This window comes from Oncorhynchus clarkii, chromosome 29 (assembly GCF_045791955.1).
Source record: "Oncorhynchus clarkii lewisi isolate Uvic-CL-2024 chromosome 29, UVic_Ocla_1.0, whole genome shotgun sequence".
NCBI classification, from domain to species: Eukaryota; Metazoa; Chordata; class Actinopteri; order Salmoniformes; family Salmonidae; genus Oncorhynchus; species Oncorhynchus clarkii.
This window is the reverse complement of record NC_092175.1, coordinates 1,459,939-1,486,965: the sequence shown is the minus strand read 5'-3', so window position 1 is coordinate 1,486,965 and position 27,027 is coordinate 1,459,939. Positions and strand designations below refer to the sequence as shown.

The 27,027-nt window shown below is 42.3% G+C and overlaps 1 protein-coding gene across 1 annotated transcript in view; it reads left to right on the top strand.

The window, feature by feature from the left end:
- Positions 1-1,853: 1,853 nt before the first annotated feature.
- Positions 1,854-27,027, top strand: part of LOC139388135 (pro-neuregulin-1, membrane-bound isoform-like) — a 66,805-nt gene continuing 41,631 nt past the window's right edge. Inside the window, exon 1 of the mRNA XM_071134718.1 lies at positions 1,854-2,728. Coding sequence (XP_070990819.1) covers positions 2,002-2,728 — 727 coding nt within the window. The 5' untranslated portion in view covers positions 1,854-2,001. The remainder of the gene's footprint in view (positions 2,729-27,027) is intronic.

Here is a 27,027-nt window from a genome sequence, read left to right as displayed (position 1 = left end):
TTAACAGCTCACCAGGGGGACATCTTTGTCGTGCTGCTCAGGATCGTTAGGATATTGTGCTTAAAACCAGCCATGAAAAGTGTGGATTTTGTGACCAGTAATAATCCCGGCTCCTCTTGCATTGTGGCAGATGGGATTTGAGGGCCAAAGCAAATACGCATGGGCTGTGTGACAAACAAGACAGGGATTTTCTACAGAGGTGTAGTAAATAGTAGTGGAGGCTACTGAGGGGAGCACGGCTCATAATCATTTCTGGAATGGAGCGAAAGGAATGACGACAAACCCATGGAAACCATTTGATACCGTTTCACTGATTCCACTTGCCATTTCCACGAGCCAGTCCTCCCCAATTAAAGTGCCACCAACCTCCTGTGATAAATAGAGCATTCATTGTGCTGTGCATATCTGAGCTATGCTTCTGATTGATGAGAAGTTGAGCTGGTTCTGTGTCCCATGGATTAGCAAGAAATTGTACTCGCTATTACTATTCAGCCCGTCCAATACGGTTTCTTAACTTAAAGTAACATGTATGAAGATATGGCCTTTGAATAACTTGCTGTAGTAATACATGTATGAAGTAAAGTAGTTCCCTAAAGAATAGTATTATGGAAATTAGTTTTACCCATCTGAAGGTAAGGATTCCCTGTGGGAAGAGACTCTTTTAGTGCTAATACATTTTGATTTAAGATTTTAAAACAGATTTAGCTCATTTATGTCCCAATCCCTTTTTTGTTTTGACTGAATTGCCCAAATGTCAGAAGTCTAAGCTTTTATTTCCACACAGACACGCTCAAAACATGCATATGTGTCATATTGAATTTTGAGAAAAGAAGAACATCATGCTAGCGCTGAAATTTGCCTCTTTAGTATGAACAATTAAGCATGGTAAACTATGACACAATTGAATTGTGTTTTGATAATGTGTGACTCCCTATTGGGTTATTTTAATGGAAAGTTCCCTATTTGGTTATTTTAATGGAAATGTTACTTCACTGATTTTTCCTTTAATTGTCATTCACGCCAAATGAAGGACGATATCTGTGAAGAGCCATAAAACAATAGCTAAATCCCCTTGGGACGGAACATATATCTATTTCAATGGCTCCCACCCCTTGACAAAAAAACATACCCATTTTTGTATTAGCATAATCAATGTTCTAGTCTGAGAGGTTGAGAGAGAGAGCGAGGAAGAGAGAGAGGCCTGAGCTGTCTGCTTGCCTGTGATTCGTTACCATTCCTCATAATTGGATCAAGTACGAACTTGTTTAGCTGTATGCTTTGTATTCAGACTGGGAGCAGCCTGGGAAGAGTGAGTGGACATACCAAACAGAGAGAGACCGAGTGAGTGGGAGAGAGAGAAAAAGAGAGAGAGTGGCTAAAGGGGAGAGGAAGAAAACGGGAATATCCTGACTTGGCAATACTTCCGCATTGTGCGTCTCTCTCTCTCCACTAATGATCTGTTTCTCTGGACCTGCTGAGATGATTCATCCCCTCTCGGCTGCTGCTTGAACACCACAGACAGACAGACAGCATGTCACTCCTGCCACCGCAGTGCCTGCTTCATCTGTCCCAGCCGCTAGAGCCGCATCCTGCCCGTAGCGTTTACACAGCAGCTGTCCTCAGTTGAGTGAGCGTCTATTGATTCCACCCAGCGAAATGCACTGAACTCAACTGGATCATGTCTTCTGGGCTACTTTTGTTGTGCATCTAAGCTGAGCTGAATCTGAAGCTTCTATTTCGGGACTTGTTTTGTGAATACATTTCCCATGAGAATGCTGAGAGAGTGAACCTGTGAAGAAATCTTATCGGTTTATTTACCAGACGTTAAAAAGGTAAACCCTGCACGGCTCTGAAAAGCATCCTCCTTCTTCATCTCCCACCCAACCCCCACCATGGCGATCTGATAATGGACAACACACTTTACAGTACCCGCCGCAGCCAGCTGCTGTGTGCTTTGAGTTGAGTCCAGAGATCCTTCTGTCTGAGAGAGACAGAGGGAGGATGGCGGAGAGTGTGGAGGCGGAGGACTCCTCCGCCGGGCTGGTTGTCCCTCTCGGATCAGCGTCCCTTACCCACTCCTGCACCGATCCTAGACGAGCCCCCGAGGAAGCGCCGGAGGGGGCTGCGGCAGGTGGAGAGTGCGGGGAAGAGGGCATCGAGGGAGGCGGGGACAATTGCGATGGCGGTCGAGCCGGGCCCCTGGGATTATTGGGCTTGGCAGGGACCTGCTGTGTGTGCATAGAGATGGAACAGGTGCGCAGTTGCCTGCGCTCTGAGAAGATCTGCATCCTCCCCATCCTGGCCTGCCTGCTCAGCCTGGCCCTCTGCACCGCCGGCCTCAAGTGGGTCTTTGTGGACAAAATCTTTGAGTATGAGCCGCCCACCCACCTGGACCCTGATCGCATGGAACAAAACCCCTTCATCATAATTTCTGACCCCACACGGGATCTGCCAGTGTCATTTCCCTACCCCTCCCCTGTCCCCATGCCGACGACCACCACCACAGGACAACCTGAGGTCATAGTAGAGGGGAAACCCACCGGAGGACCCTTTATACCCCAGTCCCCCAGAGTGACTCAGTACAGCCCTACTTCTGCATTGATGTACCCCACAGACCCGCCCACGCAACCTGGACCCTCTAACACCCCAAAACCAGTGAAAAAGGGAACACCAACCCCCTACACCCAAACTACTGTGGAATCTAATGACGTTGTTCTCCCTAAATTCTGTAAGTACGCCACACTTTGTATTTCCAATGACACCATGTGGTATTTTCATTTCCTCTCAGTTTTAGTTCACGCTCATCTTCAGTAAATATGTTCAGTTGTATTAGCCTTGGAAGTTTAGACAAGAAAGGATTCTGAAGTTAAATGTCAGATAAAGACAAACTCACAAATATTCACTAGGGTAAGCATGTTTCTTTTAAGGGAACCAGATATTGTAGTCAGATGAAGGAAATCTACTGTCAGTTGATGTTGAAATCAAACATCAGCATACTGGGTACAGACAGAAAGGAGATATTCATGTGATACCATTCAGAGAAATAGTTTGCATACAATCCTCCAGTGTACAATACGCAGCCTAAAAAGGCCATTACTTCTACATGTTGTTTTTAAAACATTCTTTTTTTCCTATTATGCAGAGAATGATAAGGCCTGTTGCTGAGCACTCTGTCTGAAAGCAGACATGCTGTGACTTGCTGTGTAGCGCAAGTGGCCATGACTAAGCCTCAGAAGAATTACCAACCTACCTGGGTGTGCGCAAGAAACAAAATCCCTTTCGAAACCACCACAGGCTATTACTACTAAACAACCAACTATAAACTAAAAAACGATCTACTACTGCATAAACACGCCCCTTACAGTCCCATACACCACATTCGATACAGTTAGTCACAAGCATTTTAATGCTATGCTGTTATGTCAATTTCACCAAAACATGTTCTCATCTGCATATTTGAAATAAGCACAAGGGCCCCCAATGCTAGCCGTGCATTATTTCCATTTCATATGACAAATCATTAGGTGATGATGCACGACTTCTTATATCTAAATGCTGTGGTGACGGAGAGACTTCCTCCTGCCAGGCCGATGCTCCATTTCAATGTCAGAGCCTGCTGGAGGCTAATTGATTCCCCCTCCACCTCTGAGCCACAGAGAAATATAATCCCAGTAATGCTATCTACCATGACTTTGAGAGCCGCCAGAGTTAGAACTGCTGGGAAGCTGCTGACTCTACCAGCACTTCTGTCCTCTTGCAGCGTTATTCCCCATTCCCTATGAGATTTCATATGTTTTTCTCACCTCTCCTCATCTTAATTTGACTAGTATTGTCTCAGCAAAATAATCTTGCAGCAACAGGATGTTACCTTTTAGTCCAAAATGTTCTTAGCAACAAAAGAGTGATCAAATCAAAATCCTACATCTGTATTTGACTCTTGTAGTGTAGCTGTGGGTTTTTGTGGCTGCCTGCCCTTGATGCATTTCCTCATGCAAATGAGATTTTCAGTGTAATTAATTCACACTTGACAATTGCCTGTTGGAGATGTGATGAGTAGATTATAGATGGACATCTGTTCGAAAGGCAGGATATTTGGTTAATAACGCCTGCACTCTGATAGCTGACGTGTGTGCTTGGTTTAGTGAGCAGAGAGATGGGAAGGTTTCCTTGTGTTTTTGACACACCCCTGACGAAACAAAAGCATTGGCATTGAAATCTGCCCATCATCAGCACAGATGAAAGTTTAATACTATGAATGCCTCGCATCGATTGAAGTTTTTCGTAACTCATGCATTGATGACGTTTATAGAATTTATTGGCGTGTTCCACCACAGCAGAGGCACATTTTAGAAATTGAAAGACACAGGTGGTGTGACTGCATTCATTAGTCAAATTGAGGGCTGCTGTGAGGCAAGACACTCACCCCTTTTTTAAGCTGCATGATCAATTTGCGGATTTAAATTGGAAATGTGATCTACTGCTTTGGTAATCCCAGACCAAATCAATACCCAGAGAGCAGGTCAGTTGTCCAACCAGGAAGCACAGTGAACGTGATAGTGATTTGTCGCATTATTTGACACATTGAGCAAATTAGAAAATGTGAAGGAAGCTAACGAATTCGCCAGTACGGATGCCATATCAATCAGTGGAGAGGTGTATCAAAGTTGTGTCCGACATTCCTATGACTGCATGTGTGTATGAGACAGTTGGTGTTGTCGGCGACCTACAACACACCTGTAATTGTTCTGCAAAAAATATATATATACAACAATAACTCAATGTTGCAAGTACATGGCATGCTCGGGCTAGTTGACTGTAACATACATTAATACAATTGGTGCACCCTCTTAATCACAAATTCTAATGCACTTCCTTTTCCCTAATTGGTATTTCCTAATAGTAATCAAATGTGCATTTCATTACAGTTTGGGTTGAACTGAGAAATGTCTAATTCCATTGTCACAATTCCCTTGCCAATTTGGTTTACCCACATGAAAAAATACTACAGTTCACTATAGAATATTATAGTACTTACTATACAATTCTGTAATAGACTGTAGTATACTGGGAGACCTCCGGTCGTTCGATCTAAGAAGACGTGTTTGAGAGAGGTCCCCATTTAAACTTTAATTTTACATGCCGCTGTTTTTATGTAGATGTATTAGTTGGTTATATTCTTTAAAAAAAATAAAAAGAACTGCTACAACCAACATATTGTTGAAGGTCGAACCAACTACTCGAATGCCTAAAATGGCTGCCGTGGCCAATCCTGATGCTGAGTTGGAGGCCTTTACTATGACCACACTTGTAGCTGAGCTAGCTAAACAAAGAAGCCTAAAAGAGGATATGGCTTGTCTCCTCAGCACTTCACTGGCACCTCTCCAAACTTCCATTGATGCCTTTCGAGAAACGGTCAACACATTTGGGCGACGCCTCACTACACTAGAAGGTTTCTCCACTGACAACACCGAGCGGATTGCTGAGCTAGAAGCAGCTGTCTCTCATATGAAAACGGCCAACACAGCTCTACTTTCCAAGGTACATTCGTTGGAGAATTATGCCAGAAGGGAATACATCTGGATCATTGGCATCATGGAGGGAATTGAGCCTGGAGTCAATTTGTCTCTGACATGCTGGTGAGAAACAGGACAAACCGCCAGAGCTCGACCGAGAGCACAGATCCCTTACCCCCAAACCCAACTCAGGGGAGTGGCCTAGGGCGATCATAGCCTACTTTTATCATTACCAAAACAAGGAACGAGCAATGTGCTGGGCAAAGGAGTATCAACCAAAATTCTGTGGCCAAGATATACGATTCTACCTGGACCTGAGTGCCAATATCATGGAGAAAAGAGCTGAATTCAAGAACCTAAAAACCTGTCTCTACAAGAAGGGGATAAAGTTTCAGTTCCTACACCCTGCCCATCTTCGTGTCTTTTGCAAGGGAGAGACCCTAATTTTTGACACAGTGGCCGAGGCTAAAGCATTCTATGTCCGGCGCGAAGAGTATAGTTGATAGAAGAAGTGACCCAGCTGGCTAGACATGGCGGGAGGTATATGTGGCTGGCTACTTTTCTAGCTGGCAATGAACTGATTTTCATGACATCCACTTGGATATTACTTTTCACGTGAAAACAATGTTTATTTTTCTTGTTCCGGGAGAAACCGATTTATTCATTTAGTTTTATTTGACTGAGATTAGTGGCAACGTTAGCTATAATACATTACAATCAATTTGGCTTGCTAGCGGGAGCTTGACTGTTTACTATCTGACTAGCTAACGCCACATTTATATTGAAATTTATTTTTACAATGTAACAAGATGATTGCTTAACTTCAGGAGCACCCAGGGAAAACGTTATACTTGGCTGAGAAGATTTCAGACAACAGGGATATTTGGCTGACTTGCTAGCATGCACACCAAAAACCGGAGTGCTCAAGCACTGACTGGGTTATTTGAATGTGGCGGTGGATTTATCTGAGCACTTCTTCTCTACCATTTCTAGTGGCTATCTAGCTGACATATAGCTTGACATGTGGACACCTAGCTAGCTACATCTAGAATCGACTGAACAAAGACCTGTATCCGTGTAAGTAAAACTAGCTGACTAGCTTAGCTGGCACTAGTAACACATAAATAGCCAACGTGGGTTTGTTATGTTGGCATTAGCTAGTCTGTATAGACTATTTAGTAATGCTACAATCTCAGTGTTTGACTTGTGTTCATTTCTTATTTGCATTTGTAAGTGATCGACTATTGAGTGCCACTGTTAATATTTGAGTTCAAATGATTTAAACCTGGCGTTGTAAATAATTCTGTTAAAATCCAATCTGAATGGGAAAAGGAACTTGAATGGAGAGATCACTGGTGTGATCCTTACTCAGTTTTAATGGAAGCTCCTCTTGTGCCCGGCTCAGCCTTATACAGTTTAAGGTGATATGTATGGTGTGACAGGTGACAGGTGTAAAAGCTTCTTGGTGGATTTGACCCTCATGTTCTGGTCCTTTCCTCATCTGGCAGACTATTGGTTCACTATATTTAAAAGCCTTTCTGAAGCATTTGATTTAAAGTTGCAGCCTAGTACAGAAATGGCTATTTTTGGAGTACCAAAAAACAATACTTCTCTGACCTATGCCTCCCTGTTAGCCAGCAGAAGGATTTTTAAAGGTTGAAAATCTATCAATCCTCCCGTAGCCTCTCTTTGGCTCAAAGATCTGATGCTGTTTCTAAAATTTGAAAAAATGATGTATACCATTCGAGGGTCAACCACCTAATTGTATTCCACCTGGGACTTGATGGTATCCTATTTTGAACAGCTCCAAACACTTCCTCCAGATCAGTATTCTTGGCCCAACCCCCACCCCTTGAGGTTACTGCTATATAGGCCTATAAGATATAAACCTAATCACCTGATTGTTAGGCTATTACATTTTGGTTTGTATTGAAGTAACATTTTTGTATACTTTTGTTTTGTTTTCTGACATGTAACTCAATGACTTTCCCTTTTTAAATGTGTTTGGAGGCATTATGAGGGGGGGATGGGAGGAAGGAGGTCGAAGGGGAACAAAAATTCATTGTGAATATAAAATTATATATACAAAAAAAGACTGTAGAATACTATACTACACACTGTAGTATCCCTCGAGCATGTGTTGTACCTACTGTAGAACGTTGTAGTAGACTGTAGAATACTATACTACACACTGTAGTATCCCTCGAGCATGTGTTGTACCTACTGTAGAACGTTGTAGTAGACTGTAGAATACTATACTACACACTGTAGTATCCCTGGAGCATGTGTTGTACCTACTGTAGAACGTTGTAGTAGACTGTAGAATACTATACTACACTGTAGTATCCCTCGAGCATGTGTTGTACCTACTGTAGAACGTTGTAGTAGACTGTAGAATACTATACTACACACAGTAGTATTTTCGAGCATGTGTTGTACCTACTGTAGAACGTTGTAGTAGACTGTAGAATACTATGTCTGCAAAAACACTACACTTTTTTAACTATGGTAAATACTATAGTATCAAATGTACATATACCCTGCCCATTCCCCTCCTCCATATGGGTGGCACAAATTGGGATAAGTGAGAAACCTACATTCCAAGTTTGGACCATATTGTGTTCCATACAGGTTATAGACAACAGCAGAAGTTCTGAACTATCCGGGCTGACCCCAGTCCTACAGTACCTACAAATTATGGAAAATGTGCTCTTTCAGTGTTTCTCCAGTAGGTTTCCTGAAAGAGAAAGCCTCCACTTCTTTGTCAAAGATACCGTAGTATCACCGTAGTATACTATAGCATTTTTTTCATGTGGGTAGCCGCATTAAGTTGAATTAACTTCTTCACTTGAGTTCTGTATAATTTAGAGTTCGATATTCCTATTAAATATTACCTTGTCTCAGCAAAACTGGGCTTTGGAGTGTACAGAACAGGGGGGGGGCTCTGCCTCAGTTTGACAGATAATACACATACACACCCAATGGTCTTTCCCTGTTCTGTTTATAAAGCCATTACTTGGGTAAATAACCCCATCAGCTATCTTCTCAACACATTCTCTTCAGGAAACAGAGCATTTACAGCAGCACAGTAGAACATTTACACATATTAATCACAGTGGCTCATAGAAAATACCTGATATAGCACAATGCGCCCCTCCATGAACAGTCTTCTATAGTGTTCACCCAGCAAACATGCCCACATTGGCACGATGTGGACTCAATGTGGACTAAAATATTGGCCCCATGTAGGCTGCCCACATTGGGCCAATGATTTTTATAATTGTTTCATTACAATGCACAAATTGTATCACTTTAAGCTTGAAAGATATTCAGTGAATGTGTTATATTGTATCAGAAAGACAACCAAGTTGTTGCTATCATACATACAGTATATTTTTTGAAAATAAACTGTTCAGTTTTTCATATGTCACATGCACTTGTTTAAGACTTCCTCATTGGCAAGATTCAAGAGTCAAAAGAATTGGCATCACACAACAGAACACTTAGGGCTTGATTCAATCAGATCCGCTTTAGCCAACATCCGAGTAGTTGTTGTTTTGGCGGTGTCGAAAGTGGAACTGTGATAGAGCTGTCAAATCCACAAGCTGTCAAATCCGCAATGTGGGAGTCGCATTAACAGAAATTCCACACAGCCTTGTTTACAAGTTCGAACACTGGAATGTGAGATGCAATCTACACCTCAGTTAGGATTATAGAAATCCCCCTTATTTAGTTGAATTCTTTTTCATTTTGAGCGTAATTATTTATATTTAGCCTACACTTTCTCGTTTTGAAATTATAACACTTCATGACAATGCTGCTCACCTTAGTTCCACCTCCGACACTTCCAAAATATCCGCTATGCGGGTGTCTGCTATCACAGGTGTCTGCTATAACAGGTTATGCTTGATCTTATTCAATCTCTGCCTTAAATTGGAATGACACTTCTCAGTAACGGTTGCACAAAAGGGAGGTGGGAAAAGCCAAATTATTTTAATGAATTGCCGCCTCTATATTATGTAATAGCTGGGCTTGGTGTGGGCTAGCCCGTGTTGGGCTCGTGTAGGTTAGACGTTGTTGGGTTCATGTGGGATTGGTGTGGGCTAGCCTGTGTTGGGCTGTTGTAGGCTAGCCCGTGTTGGGCTGATGTGGGCTTGGTGTGGGTTAGCCTGTGCTGGGCTCGCCCATGTTGGGCCGGTGTGGGCTAGCCCCTGCCCACCTTGCCCACAGAATACTCACATGATGCCAATGGGGTCATGATTGCTGGGCAGTTTGATATACACACTGTCCTTTGGGTTGTTGTATCCAACTGATGCTAAAAGGCATGGTTACATTAACATTAATAATACAAGGTATTGTAATGACAAGAAGCAGTACTTGCTGAAGTGAAAGAACTGGAAGAGTGAAGGCTGAGAATAAGTGGGTGTAATAAAATGACCTCTGTGACATGGGATTTATTTTCCTTCAGTGAACTTTCCTTGACAGTGCACAAGGGCATTAGTTTGTTTCAACTGAGCTAGTTCATAAGTTGGCATGAGCCTAGCTCTATAACAAGAAAGAAGCTTCATAACTTCACTTGAAAATTATTTTGACTGCATTGAAATTTTTACCTAGATCAAGTTTCTCTCGATTTAAAATGTCAAATAATTGTGTTCTCTATGACCCTGCGAAATGATTGTTTGTCTTGAATTGGTAGTATCCTTCTTCCTTAATCTAGGCTGTGGTTTAATTGTACCTTCCCTTTGACTTAAAATTAAATATCAATAGCAAAACTTAGTTGAATATTTTCTCTCACATTGTCGTGTAAATATCCATAATAAACCAGTCAACTACAACCTGACAGCACCATAAATCAGTACACACATATTTGCCTTTGTGGTTTCATTTTGCGTAAGTATACAGCTTCACCAAATAATGCAGCATTTCCCAAACTCGGTCCCTGGGAACCCAGGGGATGCACGTTTTGGTTTTTGCTTTAACAGGAGTATGATGAAGGTGCCGCAGGGGATGGCTGCCGTTTTACAGCCTCTGAACCAACCATGCTATTTTGTTTGTTTTTTCATATTGTTTGTAACTCATTTTGTACATAGTGCTGCTGCTAACGGTCTCTTATGACCGAAAAGAGCTTCTGGACATCAGAACAGCGATTACTCACCTAGAACTGGATGAGTAATTTTTCTTTAATGAGTCGGACGAGAGGGATTTACCCCAGACACCCGAACAGGCCCCCATCCCCGTCATTCGCAGGAGAAATAGACAGAGGTTTCACGGAAGGACTTCGGGGTGCCTTGTGAGGATCCAGCGACGAGTGGCTAATCTGCCTTTGCCATCGGTACTATTGACCAATGTACAATCGCTCGATAATGAACTACAAGCACAGATATATCCTACCAACGGAACATTAAAAACTGTAATATCTTATGTTTCAACGAGTTGTGGCTGAACGATGACATGAATAACATACCGCTGGTGAGTTATACAGTACACTGTATCGGCAGGATAGAACAGCAGCCTCTGGTAAGACAAGGGGTGGCGGTCTGTGTATATTTGTGAACAACCGCTGGTGCACGATATCTCAGGAAATTTCAAGGTTTGCTCGCCTGAGGTGGAGTATCACATGATAATCTGTAGACCACACTATCTACCTAGAGAGTTTATCTGTATCCTTCGTAGCTGTCTATTTACCACCACAAACCGATGCTGGCACTAAGACCGCACTCAATGAGTGCGAGCACATCCAGAGGTGGCGCTCCTAGTGGCCAGGGACTTTAATGCAGGGAAGCTTAAATCCGTTTTACCTAATTTCTATCAACATGTTAAATGTGCAACCAGAGAGAAACAAATCTAGACCACCTTTACTTCACACGCAGAGATGCGTACAAAGCTCTCCCTTTCCCTCCATTTGGAAAGTCTGACCCTAATTCTACCCTGCTGATTCCTGCATACATGCAAAAAACAAAGCAGGAAGCACCCTTGACTCTGTCAATAAAAAAGAGGTCAGATGAAGCAGATGCTAATCTACAGGACTGTTTTGCTAGCACAGACTGGAATATGTTCCAGGATTCTTCCGATGGCATTGAGGAGTACACCACATCAGTCACTGGCTTCATCAATAAGTGCATTGATGACGTTGTCCCACAATGACAGTATGTAATACCCCAACCAGAAGCCATGGATTACAGGCAACATCCAAACTGAGCTAAAGGGTAGAGCTGCCTCTTTCAAGAAGTGGGGCTCTCATCCAGAAGCTTATAAGAAATCCCGCTATGCCCTCCAACGAGCCATCAAAGAGGCAAAGCATCAACACAGGACAAAGATCGAATCGTAATATAACGGCTCCGATGCTCGTCGGCTGAGGCAAGGCTTGCAAACTATTACAGACTACAAAGGGAAGCACAGTCGAGAGCTGCAAAGTGACACGAGACAACCAGACCATCTAAATTACTTCTATGCTTGCTTCGAGGCAAGTAACAATGATACATGATTTAGAGCATCAGCTGTTCCGGATGAATGTGTGATTACGCTCTCCGCAGCCGATGTGAGTAAGACCTTTAAACAGGTCAACATTCACAAGGCCGCAGGGCCAGACGGATTACCAGGACCTGTACTCCGAGCATGCGCTGACCAACTGGCAAGTGTCCTCACTGACATTTTCAATCTCTCCCTGTCTGAGTCTGCAATACGAACATGTTTGAAGCAGACCACCGTTGTCCCTGAACACGAAGGTAACCTAACTAAATAACTAACGACCCATAGCACTCACGTCTGTAGCCATGAAGTGCTTTGAAATGCTGGTCATGGCTCAAATCAACACCATTATCTCAGAAACCCTAGACCAACTTCAATTTGCATACCACCCCAATAGATCCACAAATGATGCAATCGCTATTGCGCTCCACACTGCCCTTTCACAATTTGACAAAAGGAACACCTATGTGAGAATGCTATTCATTGACTACAGCTCAGTTTTCAACACCGTAGTGCCCTCAAAGCTTATCACTAAGCTAAGGACCTTGGGCCTAAACACCTCCCTCTGCAACATGATCCTGGACTTCCTGACGGGTTGCACCCAGGTGGTAACGATAGGTAACAACACGTCCGCCACACTGATCATCAACACGGGTCCCCTCATGGGTGCGTGCTCTGTCCCCTCCTGTACTCCCTGTTCACTCATGACTGCATGGCCAGGCACAACTCCAACACCATCATTAAGTTTGCAGATGACACAACAGTGGTAGACCTGATCATCAAAAACGACGAGACAGCCTATAGGGAGGAGATCAGAGAACTGATCGTGTGGTGGAAGAACAAACTCTCCCTGAAAGTGATCAAAACAAAAGAGATGATTGTGGACTACAGGATAAGGAGGACTGAGAATGTGACAAGGAAATTGTATAATTTCTATATGTGTTCATTAACCAATTCAATTAAAATCACTCTGTCGGTTTCTAAGAATTTGTAAGATCCTTATTTGCATAAAATAGACAGAGACCAGTCAATTAGTCAATAGTATTTATTCTCTCTTATTCCTCTTTGCTTACTTCAGACATACACACACATTCCTCTCCAACCTAATTGGAATGGTGTTTATTATGTTTTAATTACTCCTTGTTCATGCTACATAACCTCTTTCTTATGAACTAACATTATAAATCAGATATAGTAAAACAGGGTAGAATTCAATTAGATATAGTTCTAGTTAAATGTATACATTGTTTAACCATTATTCATCAAATCCATAGCAGAACGCCCCCATTCTCCTCGACGGGGCTTTTGTGGAACAGGTTGAGAGTTTCAAGTTCCTTGGCGTCCACATCACCAACAAACTAACATGTTTCAAGCACACCAAGACAATCATCAAGAGGGCAAAACCTATTCCCCCTCAGGAGACTGAAAAGATTTGGCATGGGTCCTTAGTTCCTCAAAAGGTTTTACAGCTGCACCATCGAGAGCATCCTGCCTGACTGGTTTCATCACTGCCTGGTATGGCAACTGCTCGGCCTACGACCGCAAGGTCAGCTGGGTTTTATCTATTGTGTTTGATAGTCCAATGGTTGATTTTGACACATGTTCCGAGATAGAAGGCCATCATTTAATTTGGAAATCAATTAAGGAAGTTTTATTTTAATGAAACAAGGACCATAATCTTTACACTTCAACCGGTTAGCGATAAGAAGCATTTGAATGGGGCCAAGGGGTTCATTACCATTATGACGAAGGCGACAGTCTCTAATTTAATTACGCTAAAATGTTTTGCCATTGATTAAGGTACGACCACTATTCTGTAATGGCTCTGTGTGCGTTCCTTTGTCCCCATTTAGTGACTCAGCAAATTCAAAAACAGTATGTCTTCCAAGTCCTTCTCATTGAAAAGCCTCACCTATTCTGTGTCTGGCCATTAGAAACCCTCAGGTTTGGCTGACGTCGGTACAAATCAAATGAGCACTCCAATTTCTGAATTACAGAATTCTACTTCAGAAAATGTGTAGATTATTTTTTACCTAACCTATTTAAGATCAGTTATATGTGAACAGATGCCAGAGTACAGTGCAGAATTTGAGAATAGTCCACTTAAAACATTGGTTCCTTTTGGTGATTAATACACTTAATTGCTGATGAAAGTGTATCCATTGTGCTGTTTATCAAACAAGGTCCATTACCTAATGATGAGCCATCAGGATGGCCCAGGGCTGAACCCTAGGTAACCCCATAAATACCCATCCTCAACCCTGAGTGACTTTTTATCTCACAGATAGGAAAGACTTTCTCGCTCTGAGGTGTTGTCAGAATCTCCGGTTTGAAAAACATGCAGTGTCTCCCCTAAATAAATAATGCAGAGAACAGCTTAGAAGAGGGTTTAAAACCAACTGTGTCTGGCAGGAAGAGATTGTATTTAGGACAGATCTTTTCAAAGTTCTCCGCTGGATATTTTTAGGGTTCACCTGTCATGTAACTGTAAAGAGTAGATTCTGGGCTTTCACCAAACCCTTTTTTCTCTCTGAGGTGAAGTTCATGATAAAGAAGCTGTTAAAGCTAATTAAATGGGTAAGAATTTGAGGTCCTTAGCCAATCCTTACTACTTATCTCACCTGTCAATCATTATATGAACCAATGGTAAAACAAGGGCTTGGATCGGCATCCTAAATCAATTGTCTTCCAATGTGCTCAAAGTCATAGCTTCTGAAGGAATTTTGATTGTCACACAGTGGAACATGGTCCTGATATGTAACACCAAAGCCTTGGCCAGAAGATATAGGCTCTATCAGCGACTCAACAAAAGGGAAATGGAAAAGCTACATCACTGTACCTTTGTCATAACCTTTCATAACCTTTGATTCAGACTTCAGTACTTGTATTTCCGCCTTCAGTGTTGCCAGTAAGAGACAATGGCTCAGTTGTGGAGTGCCACTGTAAGAGATGGATTGAAATTGACAGAAATGGTACCTGGAGGGTCATGCTTTTTCAAATTCAGTCAAGGGGAGGGTTTAGTATTTTTTTATGTAGTCCAGGGGAGTGTCATGTCATTTGTAATTGATGAAATGTCAATATTTCTCAGTGTTTTATAATTAGTTGCTTATTAAGCTATATCGATGTGTGCCCGATGCCGTCCCTCATCTCTGAGAGGCTGCAAAGTGCAAGCACAAGTCATATTTCTACAAAAATGTACTTCCTAGTCTTTTGCGCTGCTGGGATGGTGTAAATAAAACTGGGCTGCATTACATCAAATCAAATTGTATTTGTCACATGTGCCGAATACAATAGGTGTAGACCTTACAGTGAAATGCTTACTTACGAGCCCCTAACCGACAGTGCAGATTAAAAAAATAAAAAATTTACACACTGCAATCGATATTCCAGCCCTGAGCCGTGGACAGCTCTGCTCTCACTGATCAAACCTTTTTTTGTGCTGCCTAACCAATACTGTGTAGGCCTACAGAGGCAGTTCAGAAGAGTCAAATAATTGTTCAGATTTTGGGGGGGATTAGGTCTATTCCAAAAAATACAATATCTTGCGCACTGACTAGCCTATGTTCTGTTCAGTTTGAAGATGAGAGCGTGATGATGAGGAGGACAGAGGTCAACTTCGATAGCTTGCTACTACTGTAATTGATTTTAAAAAAACAATGTTTCTTGCCCATGATGTATTTATCAGAGGTATTGACCTCACAATAATTCAGATTGAAGTAATTTACATTGTGGTGCTGAAATTTCAAGCAATCAAAAAATGGACAGTTCGTGGTGCTGAAAGTAGGCCAGTTTGAGTAGGCATAATTCATTTCAACCGTAGACTTTACTAATACTAACACTTTGTGTTGGAACCTATTTATTCCTATTTAAGAAATAAGAGGTAAGCCTACCTGTTTGACAGACGAAATTAGGGTATAGGCTGCTATATCCATAGATTTGTCGGCCAATTCCTCCACCCATCACTCTTTAAATAGCCTACCTCCGTGTTAGTGAAGGGCTGTTAAGTTAAAACCAGGACTAGAATTTAACGGGTATGAGAAGGTATGCCATAGGACTATCGTCCACATATTCTAAGTCAGAACCGTCCAGAGTAGTGATGCTATACAGGCGGGCAGGTGCGGGCAGTGAGCGGTTGAAGAGCATGCATTTGGTTTTACTTGCATTTAGAGCAGTTGGAGACCACGGAAAGAGAGTTGTATGGCATTGAAGCTCGTTTGGAGGTTAGTTAACACAGTGTCCAAAGAAGGGCCAAAAGTATACAGAATGGTGTGGTCTGCTTAGAGGTGGATCAGAGAATCAACAGCAGCAAGAGCGACATCATTAATATATACAGAAAAAAGAGTCGGCCCAAGAATTGAACCCTGTGGCACCCCCATAGAGACTGCCAGAGGTCCAGACAACAGGCCCTCCGATTTGACACACTGAACTCTGTCTGAGAAGTAGTTGGTGAACCAGGCGAGGCAGTCTTTTGAGAAACTTTGGCTGTTGAGTCTGCCGATAAGAATACGGTGATTGACAGAGTCGAAAGCCTTGGCCAGGTCGATGAATACGGCTGCACAGTATTGTCTTTTCTAAACAGAGCTTTGGTCAATTATGTTTTATGCTCAAAACACTAAGTAAAATACCAGGGAAAGATGTGACTCCGATGCATAGTGGAATATAATTGTTTAGTTTCTTTGACATTCATAGGCTGAGCTACAACCTTCTATAGCCGATTATACAAAGAATGGACTTTGCTTGGGAACTAATCTAATTCTGTCACTATCAATTCATTAAGTTGTTCACTTTATGTACAATAGAAGATGTTAAAACCCAGACAGCATTCAGGGAAATACTTGTGACCTTCCATCATTGGGTTAAGTCATGGAAGAAGAGAAGCCAGGAGTTAAAGCTCACATTTTTCTGCGTCTGTAGGCCTATTCTCTGTCTGGGGTGGAAAGGTAGGTCTAACTTTTCAAAGTACCATGCTCAGATTCCTAATGACTGCTCAGATTTTATTATTTGTTAACATAGAGTGGAAAGCAGAGAACATGCTTACCATTTACCCTGACTTCTTGGACAGATATTTAAAACTCTCAACGACAGTTTCTTTGCAAACAACAACACACTGGTTTGGCATTGAAGAAATATGATAAGATGAACACAGGCCTATGTCTCTGTCCAGTCTTAGCCTGTAATTTAGGTAATTTGTGAGGTATTAAAAAATATTCTGCTAATATGTAAAATTACATAGAATTGCATGAAATGTTTATGAAAGGCATTTTTTTCTGGACCTGCAAATACAATGGTAGATTCATGCAATGATTTTAATATAAAGGAGATGTTTCCAACCCTATTCTTGTCCACGGTGGTCTGTGAACCTGGCAGCAGGTAGCCTAGTTATTAGGGCGTTGGGCTAGTAACCAAAAGGTTGCTAGATCGAATCCCTGAGCTGACAAGGTAAACATCTGTCGTTCTGCTCCTAAACAAGGAAGTTAACTCACTGTTCCTAGGCTGTCATTGTAAACAACTGACTTGCCTAGTTAAATAAAGGTTAAAAAACACATCCTTCTATCCCGCAGCCCTGTGTGCTATCAGAAGTCCTGCGTTGCCATGTCATTTTTACAGGACAAAGAACCGTTTTTAAAACGGCATATCTGTCCAAGAAGTCAGGGTAAAAGGCATGTTCTCTGCTTTCCACTCTGTTTTAATAATTATTTTGGGTATAGGAGAGGGTCACTTGTTTTTTTTCAAGTGTTCAGGGGGGTTTAGGTTACATATATTTTGCTGAAGGGAGGGCCATCCATTTTTATTTCAGAGAGGTCTGATTTTCTCCATGTAACCCTTATTATAAATAACGTTCACTTAATGGACAGTGTAGCCAACAGCCATCATGTCAGTTTCATTACTGCCTCATATGCCAATGTGAACATGTCCCTTCCCACATAGTCCCCCTGCACATCCCGTACATTGATACAGTTCTTACATGACTGCTGGACTACTCCACACAATATTGAAGTGTTTTGGCAAATCATAAAACAGACAGCTAGGGAATAGACTTACATATTCTACTGTACCATAAAGTCTCACCGAGCGCCAGTATGAAATGCCCTCTGACAAAAAGATGCCAAAATATCGATGCTTTTTTATCCGCTGCAGTGCCACAATAAAGAATAAGACATTAAAATGCCAATAAATTTGGTCGGCCACGAGGAGATGCATTATCAGTGATTATAGTGAGACAGTAAAAACCACTAGGGTAGTCGATTACGGAAACTCCATCAATTACAACATCTCTCTCACACGCTTCCTCCTCTCTCTCTCCCCTATCAGAGAAGAGCTGAGTGGTTGAATTATTACGCCTTTATTTAACTAGGCAAGTCAGTTAAGAACAAATTCTTATTTACAATGACAGCATATCCCGGCCAAACACTGGGCCAATTGTGCGACGCCCTATGGGACTCACAATCATGGCCGGATGTGATTCAGCCTGGATTTGAACCAGGGACTGTGGTGACGCATCTTGCACTGAGATGCAGCGCCACCCGCGAGCCTGAATCACTCAGTCTGCTTGTTTGAAACGCAGATTCAAGGTTTATAATTGCGATAAAATTTAAACTATCATTAGATATGCTTGGCAGAACCTGTCGAAGTGACGTTTCTCCGGCAATTCTGTAAGTGGCATTCAACAACAGGCCCCTTCTGTGTAATAGCCCCCTGCTCACCATAATGGTTGGTGTGTCCTCTTATTTGTCATTACAGGATAGCTGTGTAGACAGAGCAGGACAAACAATCAAGGTTAATAGCGTGTGTGACGCCCAGTCTTCCTACTTCTACTGTGCTCTGCTAGGCTCTTTCCCACCTTGTTGATTAGCTCCTCGCTAATTCCCCATACGAGTCGCCTCTGCGCCCACAACACCTGTGGAGCAGACACTGCAATTAAAAGTCTCCCCGATGCCATTAGTAACCATCTGAACACTCCTCTGGAGGACTCTCTCTATTCTCTTTGTTTACAGGCTTCCAGTTGGCTCATTCATCCCTCTCCTCTCCCCTGTAACTATTCCCCAGGTCATTACTGGAAATGTGTGCTCAGTTAACTTACCTGGTAAAATAAAATAAAAAAGGTGCATGTTTCTTCTTAACTCTTCAAAGATCCTTGAAGTCCTTGTTTTGAAGTGTGGATGCCATTTACACTGAGTGTACAAAACTAACATTCACTTGCAACCCCCTTTGCCCTCAGAACAGCCTCAATTCGTCTGGGGGAAGGACTCCACAAGGTGTTGAACTGCGTTCCACAGGGATGCTGGCCCATGTAGAGTCCAATGCTTCCCACAGTTGTGTCAAGTTGGCTGGTAGTGTATCTTTTTTCAGACTAGCTCGTTCCATCTCATTGCACAGATGCTCAATTGGATTGAGATCTGGTGACTAGGCAGGCCACTGCAGTAAACTGAGTTTACTGTCATGCTCGTGGAATCATTCCTGGGCAATCCTAGCCTTGTGGCATGGGGCATTATCCTGTTGGAAAAATTTATTGGCAGATGAATACACTTTATCAAGGAGCCCATTGTGTGCCATGTAAACGCACCCCACATCATCACACCACCACAACCAGCCTGCAATGTTGACAAGCGACATTACGGATGTACTCATGTACTCATGTGGTTTTCTCCATACCCATAAGTGTGAAACAGCAGGAACCGGGATTCATCAGACCAGGCAATGTTTTACTAATTCTCCAGTGTTTTCGTTCCTTAGCCAACTGCAATCGCAGTTTTTTGCTGAAGTGGATCGCTGCATGCAAAGCATGGATTTCTGTCATACCTTGTCCATAGACTGCTTACAGGGATTTGTAATTTGGGTGAACTATCCCTTTAACCAAGTCATTACACCGGGGTGCTGACTGGAATAGGTGTAACGGTTTTCATGAGTTGAAGGAGAGGCGGACCAAAATGCAGCGTGGTTTCTATTTATGGTTCTTTAATAAAGACTCTACACATGAACAAACTAACAAAACAAGAACCATGAAAACCCAAAACAGCCCTATCTGGTGCAAACACAGAGACAGGAACAATCACCCACAAACACACAGTGAAACCCAGGCTACCTAAGTATGATTCTCAATCAGAGACAACTAATGACACCTGCCTCTGATTGAGAACCATACTAGGCCGAAACATAGAAATACCCAAATCATAGAAAAACAAACATAGACTGCCCACCCCAACTCACACCCTGACCATACTAAATAATGACAAAACAAAGGAAATAAAGGTCAGAATGTGACAATAGGATTCTCATTATTCTACATGAGGAAATAGCAAGAGCACTTGTTAAATTAGTATGGTTGTGTTTTTATAATTTATCCATATACTTAATTCAAATCAAATAATATCTAATTTTATTGGTCACATATTTAGCAGTTGCTATTGCAGGTGTAGCGGAAAGAGTGCAGTAGTATCTAACAATTCACAACAGTAGTATCTAACAATTCACAACAGTAGTATTTAACAATTCACAACAGTAGTATCTAACAATTCACAACAGTAGTATCTAACAATTCACAACAGTAGTATCTAACAATTCACAACAGTAGTATCTAACAATTCACAACAGTAGTATCTAACAATTCACAACAGTAGTATCTAACAATTCACAACAGTAGTATCTAACAATTCACAACAGTAGTATCTAACAATTCACAACAGTAGTATAACAATTCACAACAATAACAAATCACAACAGTAGTATTTAACAATTCACAACAGTAGTATCTAACAATTCACAACAGTAGTATCTAACAATTCACAACAGTAGTATCAAACAATTCACAACAGTACACACTATCAAAAAGTAGAAAAATGGAAGCAAGAAATATTTAAATATTAGAATGAGCAATGTCAGAGTGATATTGACTAAAATACAGCAGAATAGAATACAGTATATACATATGAAATGATTAAGGCATTATGTAAACATTATTAAAGTGACTAGTGTTCCATTATTAAAGTGACCAGTGATTCCATATCTATGTATTTAGGACAGCATCCTCTAAGGTGCAGAGTTGATAGCGGTGTAGCAGTGATAGAGGTGGTAGCCGGCTAGTGATGAATATTTAACAGTCTGATGGCCGTGAGATAGAAGCTGTTTTTCAGTCTCTCGGTACCAGCTTTGACGCACCTGTACTTATCTCGCCATCTGGATTGTAGGGGTTGAACAGGCCGAGGCCTGGGTGGTTGATGTCCTTGATTATTTTTTTTGGCCTTCCTGTGACATCGGGTGTTGTAGGTGTCCTGGAGTGAAGGCAGTGTGCCCCCGGTGATGCATTGGGCAGACCGCACCACCCTCTGGAGAGCTCTGATGTTGCGGGCTGTGCAGTTGCCATACCAGACAGTGATACAACCCGACAGGATGCTATTAATTGTGCATCTGTAAAAATTTGTGAGGGTCTTAGGGGCCAAGCTGAATTTCTTCAGCCTCCTGAGGTTGAAGAGTCACTTGTTGCACCTTCTTCACAACACTGTTTGTGTGGGTGGACCATTTCAGTTTTTCAGTGATGTGTACGCCGAGGAACTTGAAGCTTTTCACCTTCTCCACTGCGGTCCCGTTGATGTGGATAGGGGCGTGCTCCCTCTGCTGTTTCCTGAAGTCCATGATCAGCTCCTTCATTTTGTTGGCACCACTCTGCCAGGGCCTTTCACCTCCTCCCTGTAGGCTCTCTCCTCATAGTTGGTATGTAATCATCCCCTATACATTTCCTGATGAACTCAGTCACTGTGTCCGTGTATACGTCAATGTTATTCTCAGAGGCTACATGGAACATATCCCAGCATGATCAAAACAATCTTGAAGAATGGATTCCGATTGGTCAGACCAGTGTTGAATAGACCTTAGCACGGGTACTTCCTGTTTGAGTTTCTGCCTATAGGAAGGGGGGAGTAAAATATAGTCATGATCTGATTTGCCGAAGTGAAGGCGGAGGGCCTTGTAGGCATCCCGGAAAGGGGAGTAACAGTGGTCAAGCATTTTTGCAGTGCGAGTACTTTATTCAATGTGTTGATAGAAATTCGGTAGCACTTTCCTCAAATTCGCTTTCTTAAAATCCCCAGCTACAATAAATGCGGCCTCAGGATATGTGGTTTCTTGAGGGTCGTTTGACTATAACCAAAGAGAATTCTCTTGGGAGGTAATACGGTCGGCATTTGATTGTGAGGTATTCTAGGTCGGGTGAAGAAGAAGACTTCAGTTTCTGTATGTTATCACAATCACACCATGATTAGTTAATCATGAAACATACACCACCGCCCTTCTTCTTTCCAGAGAGTTCTTTACTCCTATCTAAGCGATGTACTGAGAACCCAGCTGGCTGTATGGACAGGGACAGTTTATCCCAAAAGAGCCATGATTCCGTGAAACAGTATGTTACAGTCCCTGATGTCTCTCTGAAAGGAAATCCTCGCCCTGAGCTCTTCTACTTTATTGTCCAGAGACTGGTGATTGGCTAAGAGAAATTGATGATAAAATTATTATGGGGTCTGTGTTGTAGACTTCAGTGCAGCTTCTGACATTATCGATCATAGTCCGCTGCTGGAAAAACGTATGTGTTATGGCTTTCCACCTCCTGCGATAATGTGGATAAAGAGTTACTTTTCTAAAAGAACACAGAGGGTGTTCTAAATGGAAGCCTCTCAAACATAGAAGAGGCTGAGAAGCAGGAATTCCACATGGTAGCTGTTTAGGCCCCTTGCTTTTTTCAATCTTTACTAACGACATGCCACCGGCTTTGATTAAGGCCACTGTGTCTATGTATGCGGATGACTCAACGCTATACACGTCAGCTACTACAGCAACTGAAATGACTGCAACACTTAACAGAGAGCTGCTGTTAGTTTCAGAATGGGTAGAAAGGAATAAGTTAGTCCTAAATATTTCTAAAACTAAAAGCATTGTATTTGTGACAAATCATTCACCTTTATTTAACCAGGTAAGCTAGTTGAGAACAAGTTCTCATTTACAACTGCGACCTGGCCAAGATAAAGCAAAGCAGTGCGACACAAACAACAACACAGAGTTACACATGGAATAAACAAACATACAGTCAATAATACAATAGAAAAATAAGTCTATATACAGCGTGTGAAAATGGCGTGAGGAGGCAATAAATAGGCCATAGTACCAAAGTAATTCGAATTTAGCAAATTAACACTGGAGTGTTAGATGTGCAGATGATGATGTGCAAGTTGAAATACTGGTGTGCAAAAAAAGTAAATAAAAACAATATGAGGATGAGGTAGGTAGATTGGATGGGCTATTTACAGATGGGCTGTGTACAGGTGCAGCAATCGGTTAGCTGCTCTTGATAGCTGATGTTTAAAGTTAGTGAGGGAGATATAAGTCTCCAACTTCAGCGATTTTTGCAATTCATACCCAATCATTGGCAGCAGAGAACTGGAAGGAAAGGCGGCCAAAGGAAGTGTTGGCTTTGGGGATGACCAGTGAGATATACCTGCTGGAGCGCGTTCTACGGGTGGGTGTTGTTATCATGACCAGTGAGGTAAAATAAGGCAGAGCTTTACCTAGCAAAGACGCATAGATGACCTGGAACCAGTGGGTCTGGCGATGAATATGTAGCGACATGTAGCGATATGCCAGCCGACGAGAGCATACAGGTCGCAGTGGTGGGTGGTATACGGTGCTTTGGTGACAAAATGGATGGCACAGTGATAGACTGCATCCAGTTTGCTGAGTAGAGTGTTGGAGGTAAATTTGTAAATGACATCGCCGAAGGCCATGGAAGGAGTGTTGTATGGCATTGAAGCTCGTTTGGAGGTTTGTTAGCACAGTGTCCAAAGAAGGGCCAGATGTATACAGAATGGTGTTGTCTGCGTAGAGGTAGATCAGGGAATCACCTGCAGAAAGAGCGACATCGTTGATATATACAGAGAAAAGAGAATTGAACCTTGTGGCACCCTCATAGAGACTGCCAGAGGTCCGGATAACAGGCCCTCCGACTTGACACACTGAATTCTATCTGAGAAGTAGTTGGTGAACCAGGCGAGGCAGTCTTTGAGAAACCAAGGTGGTGAGTCTGCCGATAAGAATACGGTGATTTGACAGAGTCGAATGCCTTGGCCAGGTCGATGAAGACGGCTGCACAGTACTGTCTTTTATCGATTGGCGGTTATGAAATTGTTAAATACGTTGAGCGTAGCTGAGGTACACCCGTGACCAGCTCGGAAACCAGATTGCACTGAGGAAAAGGTACGGTGGGATTCGAAATGGTCATTGATCTGTTTATTAACTTGTATGTTTGTTAACTTGGCTTTCGAAGACTTTAGAAAGGCAGGGCAGGATGGATATAGGTCTGTAACAGTTTGGGTCTAGAGTGTCACCCCCTTTGAAGAGGGGGATGACCGCGGCAGTTTTCCAATCTTTAGGGAATTTCGGATGATAAGAAAGATAAATTGAACAGACTGGTAATAGGGGTTGCAACAATGGTGTCGGATAAATTTAGAAAGAGAGGGTCCAGATTGTCTAGCCCAGTTGATTTGTACGGGTCCAGGTTTTGCAGCTCTTTCAGAACATCTGCTATCTGGATTTGGGTGAAGGAGATGCTGGGAGGCTTGGGCAAGTAGCTGCGGGGGGTGTGGAGCTGTTGGCCGGGGTTGGGGTAGCCAGGAAGGAAAGCATGGCCAGCCGTAGAGAAATGCTTATTGAAATTCTCGATTATCGTACATTTATCGTTGATGACAGTGTTTCCTAGCCTCAGTGCAGTGGGCAGCTGGGAGGAGGTGCTCTTATTCTCCATGGACTTTACAGAGTCCCAAAACCTTTTGGAGTTAGAGCTACAGGATCCAAATTTCTGTTTGAAAAAGCTAACCTTTGCTTTCCTGACTGACTGTGTGTATTGGTTCCTGACTTCCCTGAAAGGTTGCATATCATGGAGACTATTTGATGCTAGTGCAGTCCGCCACAGGATGTTTTTGTGCTGGTCGAGGGCAGTCAGGTCAGGTCAGTGAACCAAGGGCTATATCTGTTCTTAGTTCTACATTTTTTGAATGGGGCACGCTTATTTAAGGTGAGGAAATTACTTTAGATCATAATGGTAGATGTACCCTTCAGTTTTGTGATATTAGAATATGTACCCTTTGAGAACCCTGAAGTTCTTGGTTGTTTGGATTTTAAGTGGGAGGTTTTTGAACAGATGCCCTGCATGTTTTGTTTTATTGCTACATGGTGAAGCAGTCCATAATAAGTTCTAACCAAGGTGCACAATCTTTATCTACAGTTTTACTTTCTAACAGTTTATATGAACTGTATGCACATTTGTTTGTAGATGTTCTACAAATATATTATTAGTCATGTTCTCCCTCCAGTTTCCCCCTTGTGCATCACTTACTTCATCAAGTCTGTAGGTGTCCAGGGACCCACACGCAAAGAAGTACATTGCTACTGTCTGAATCGCTTTCATCAAACATGGCCTCTTAAAATGATGTCCCGTCACTCCATTTCCGCAATCCCCTCATGGTTCTGCCCCGATTACCCTTGTGTTTTTCAAGTGAGAGTAAGTACTTGAAAAGTTCATTAAAATCAAAGCTCCTTGAAACAATAGTGTTATAGTTCATATATTTCTTTTACACTTTGATGAACTTATTAGTGCATCCATCCTTGACTTCCGATTGGCTCATTCAGCCCCTCAGTCCCCCCCCAATGTAAATCTTCCCAGGTCATTGCTATAAATAATAATGTGTTCTTAATCAGCTTACTTGGTCAAATAAGAGTAGATAATAATGATTATAATGATGAAGAGCTAGGTCAACGACCATAGACCAGTAATTTCAGTGAAATCCCATTACTCTGGATTCTTTGTGAATACAAATAACTTGAAATGAAAATCCTCTTCACTTTTTAACAGTGACCCTACATTTGGAGAATATAATGAGAGTGCCCCTGTTGCCACATGACCATTTCCAAGTGCCTCCTCAGCCTTGAAGGGATGGAAGAGAGGGACAATGGGTGTCAGTCAGACTGAGGACGAGAGGCTCCTGGAAGAGAACAAATCCAGTTTAGCCAGGCCCTTAGATCAGGCGGGATTTAAACCTAATCCACGTATGGTGAAGAACGATGGGGCTTCCAAGGTTCCCATATCCACAGCATGTGTTCTCAAAATACTCCATTCTTGTAGATGTGCATGTCAATGCAAAGCTTGGAGTGGGAGAGTCCTACCTACTTAGCCAGTGCATGATTCACAGGAATTTATTCAAACAGTCCCACAGAAAACCCAAAAGCAAGCTTAACATGGTCTTCCAAACCAATATATTATTTTGAGTTTACCTGATTCCTCTCATTTTCTACCTACAAGCAGATAGATTAAAGATGTAAGTGGGCAGCGGAGATGCCCCAGCCATATTGTAAGATTTAACTTCTGCCCTAAGACATGGTTGCGCAGTGAAAATATGGATGACCATTTAAAGGCCCTTAAAGATCTTCCTGAAATAGGCATTTTTTAAACTTTTGAGCCAGGGTTGATTTATCCCTACTGCAAAGTTGGCCAGTGGCATGAATATTTAGGAAAAGGAAAATTGATACCCCTCCAATCCTTTGCCTCTTCAAGGCTCAGCTAGTCCCTAATTATCATAAACGTATCTTCAACGTGTCCCTCGCTCTTTCAGGGCTTTCGAAGTGACAACATATGCATTGCTTTAAGGATATCCACTGTTCGTCTTTAACAGTTTCAGGTTGGATCTGAGAATGGTCACTCCCATCCAATCTAGGGTGGCACAATTCTGGAAACTTTCCCAGTTGAATAACTGGGAAGGGTCCTGCTTATTCCTTAATGATTATGTGAATTGTCGAACTGGGATTTCAGAAAAAATGTGGAACTTTGTGAAATTTTTTGTCATCCTTCTCAGCCTTTCATAGACGCAACAGTGAATACAAAACCCCCAAGTAGAGTAACCAGTGAAACTTGCTCCTCTTCCTAATTCCTCCCTATGGAGAGCTGACTCTCCATAGACTCCCGTTGGTTTTTCAGAGCCATCCTCTTGTTCCAATCTGTCAAGTCAGGGAG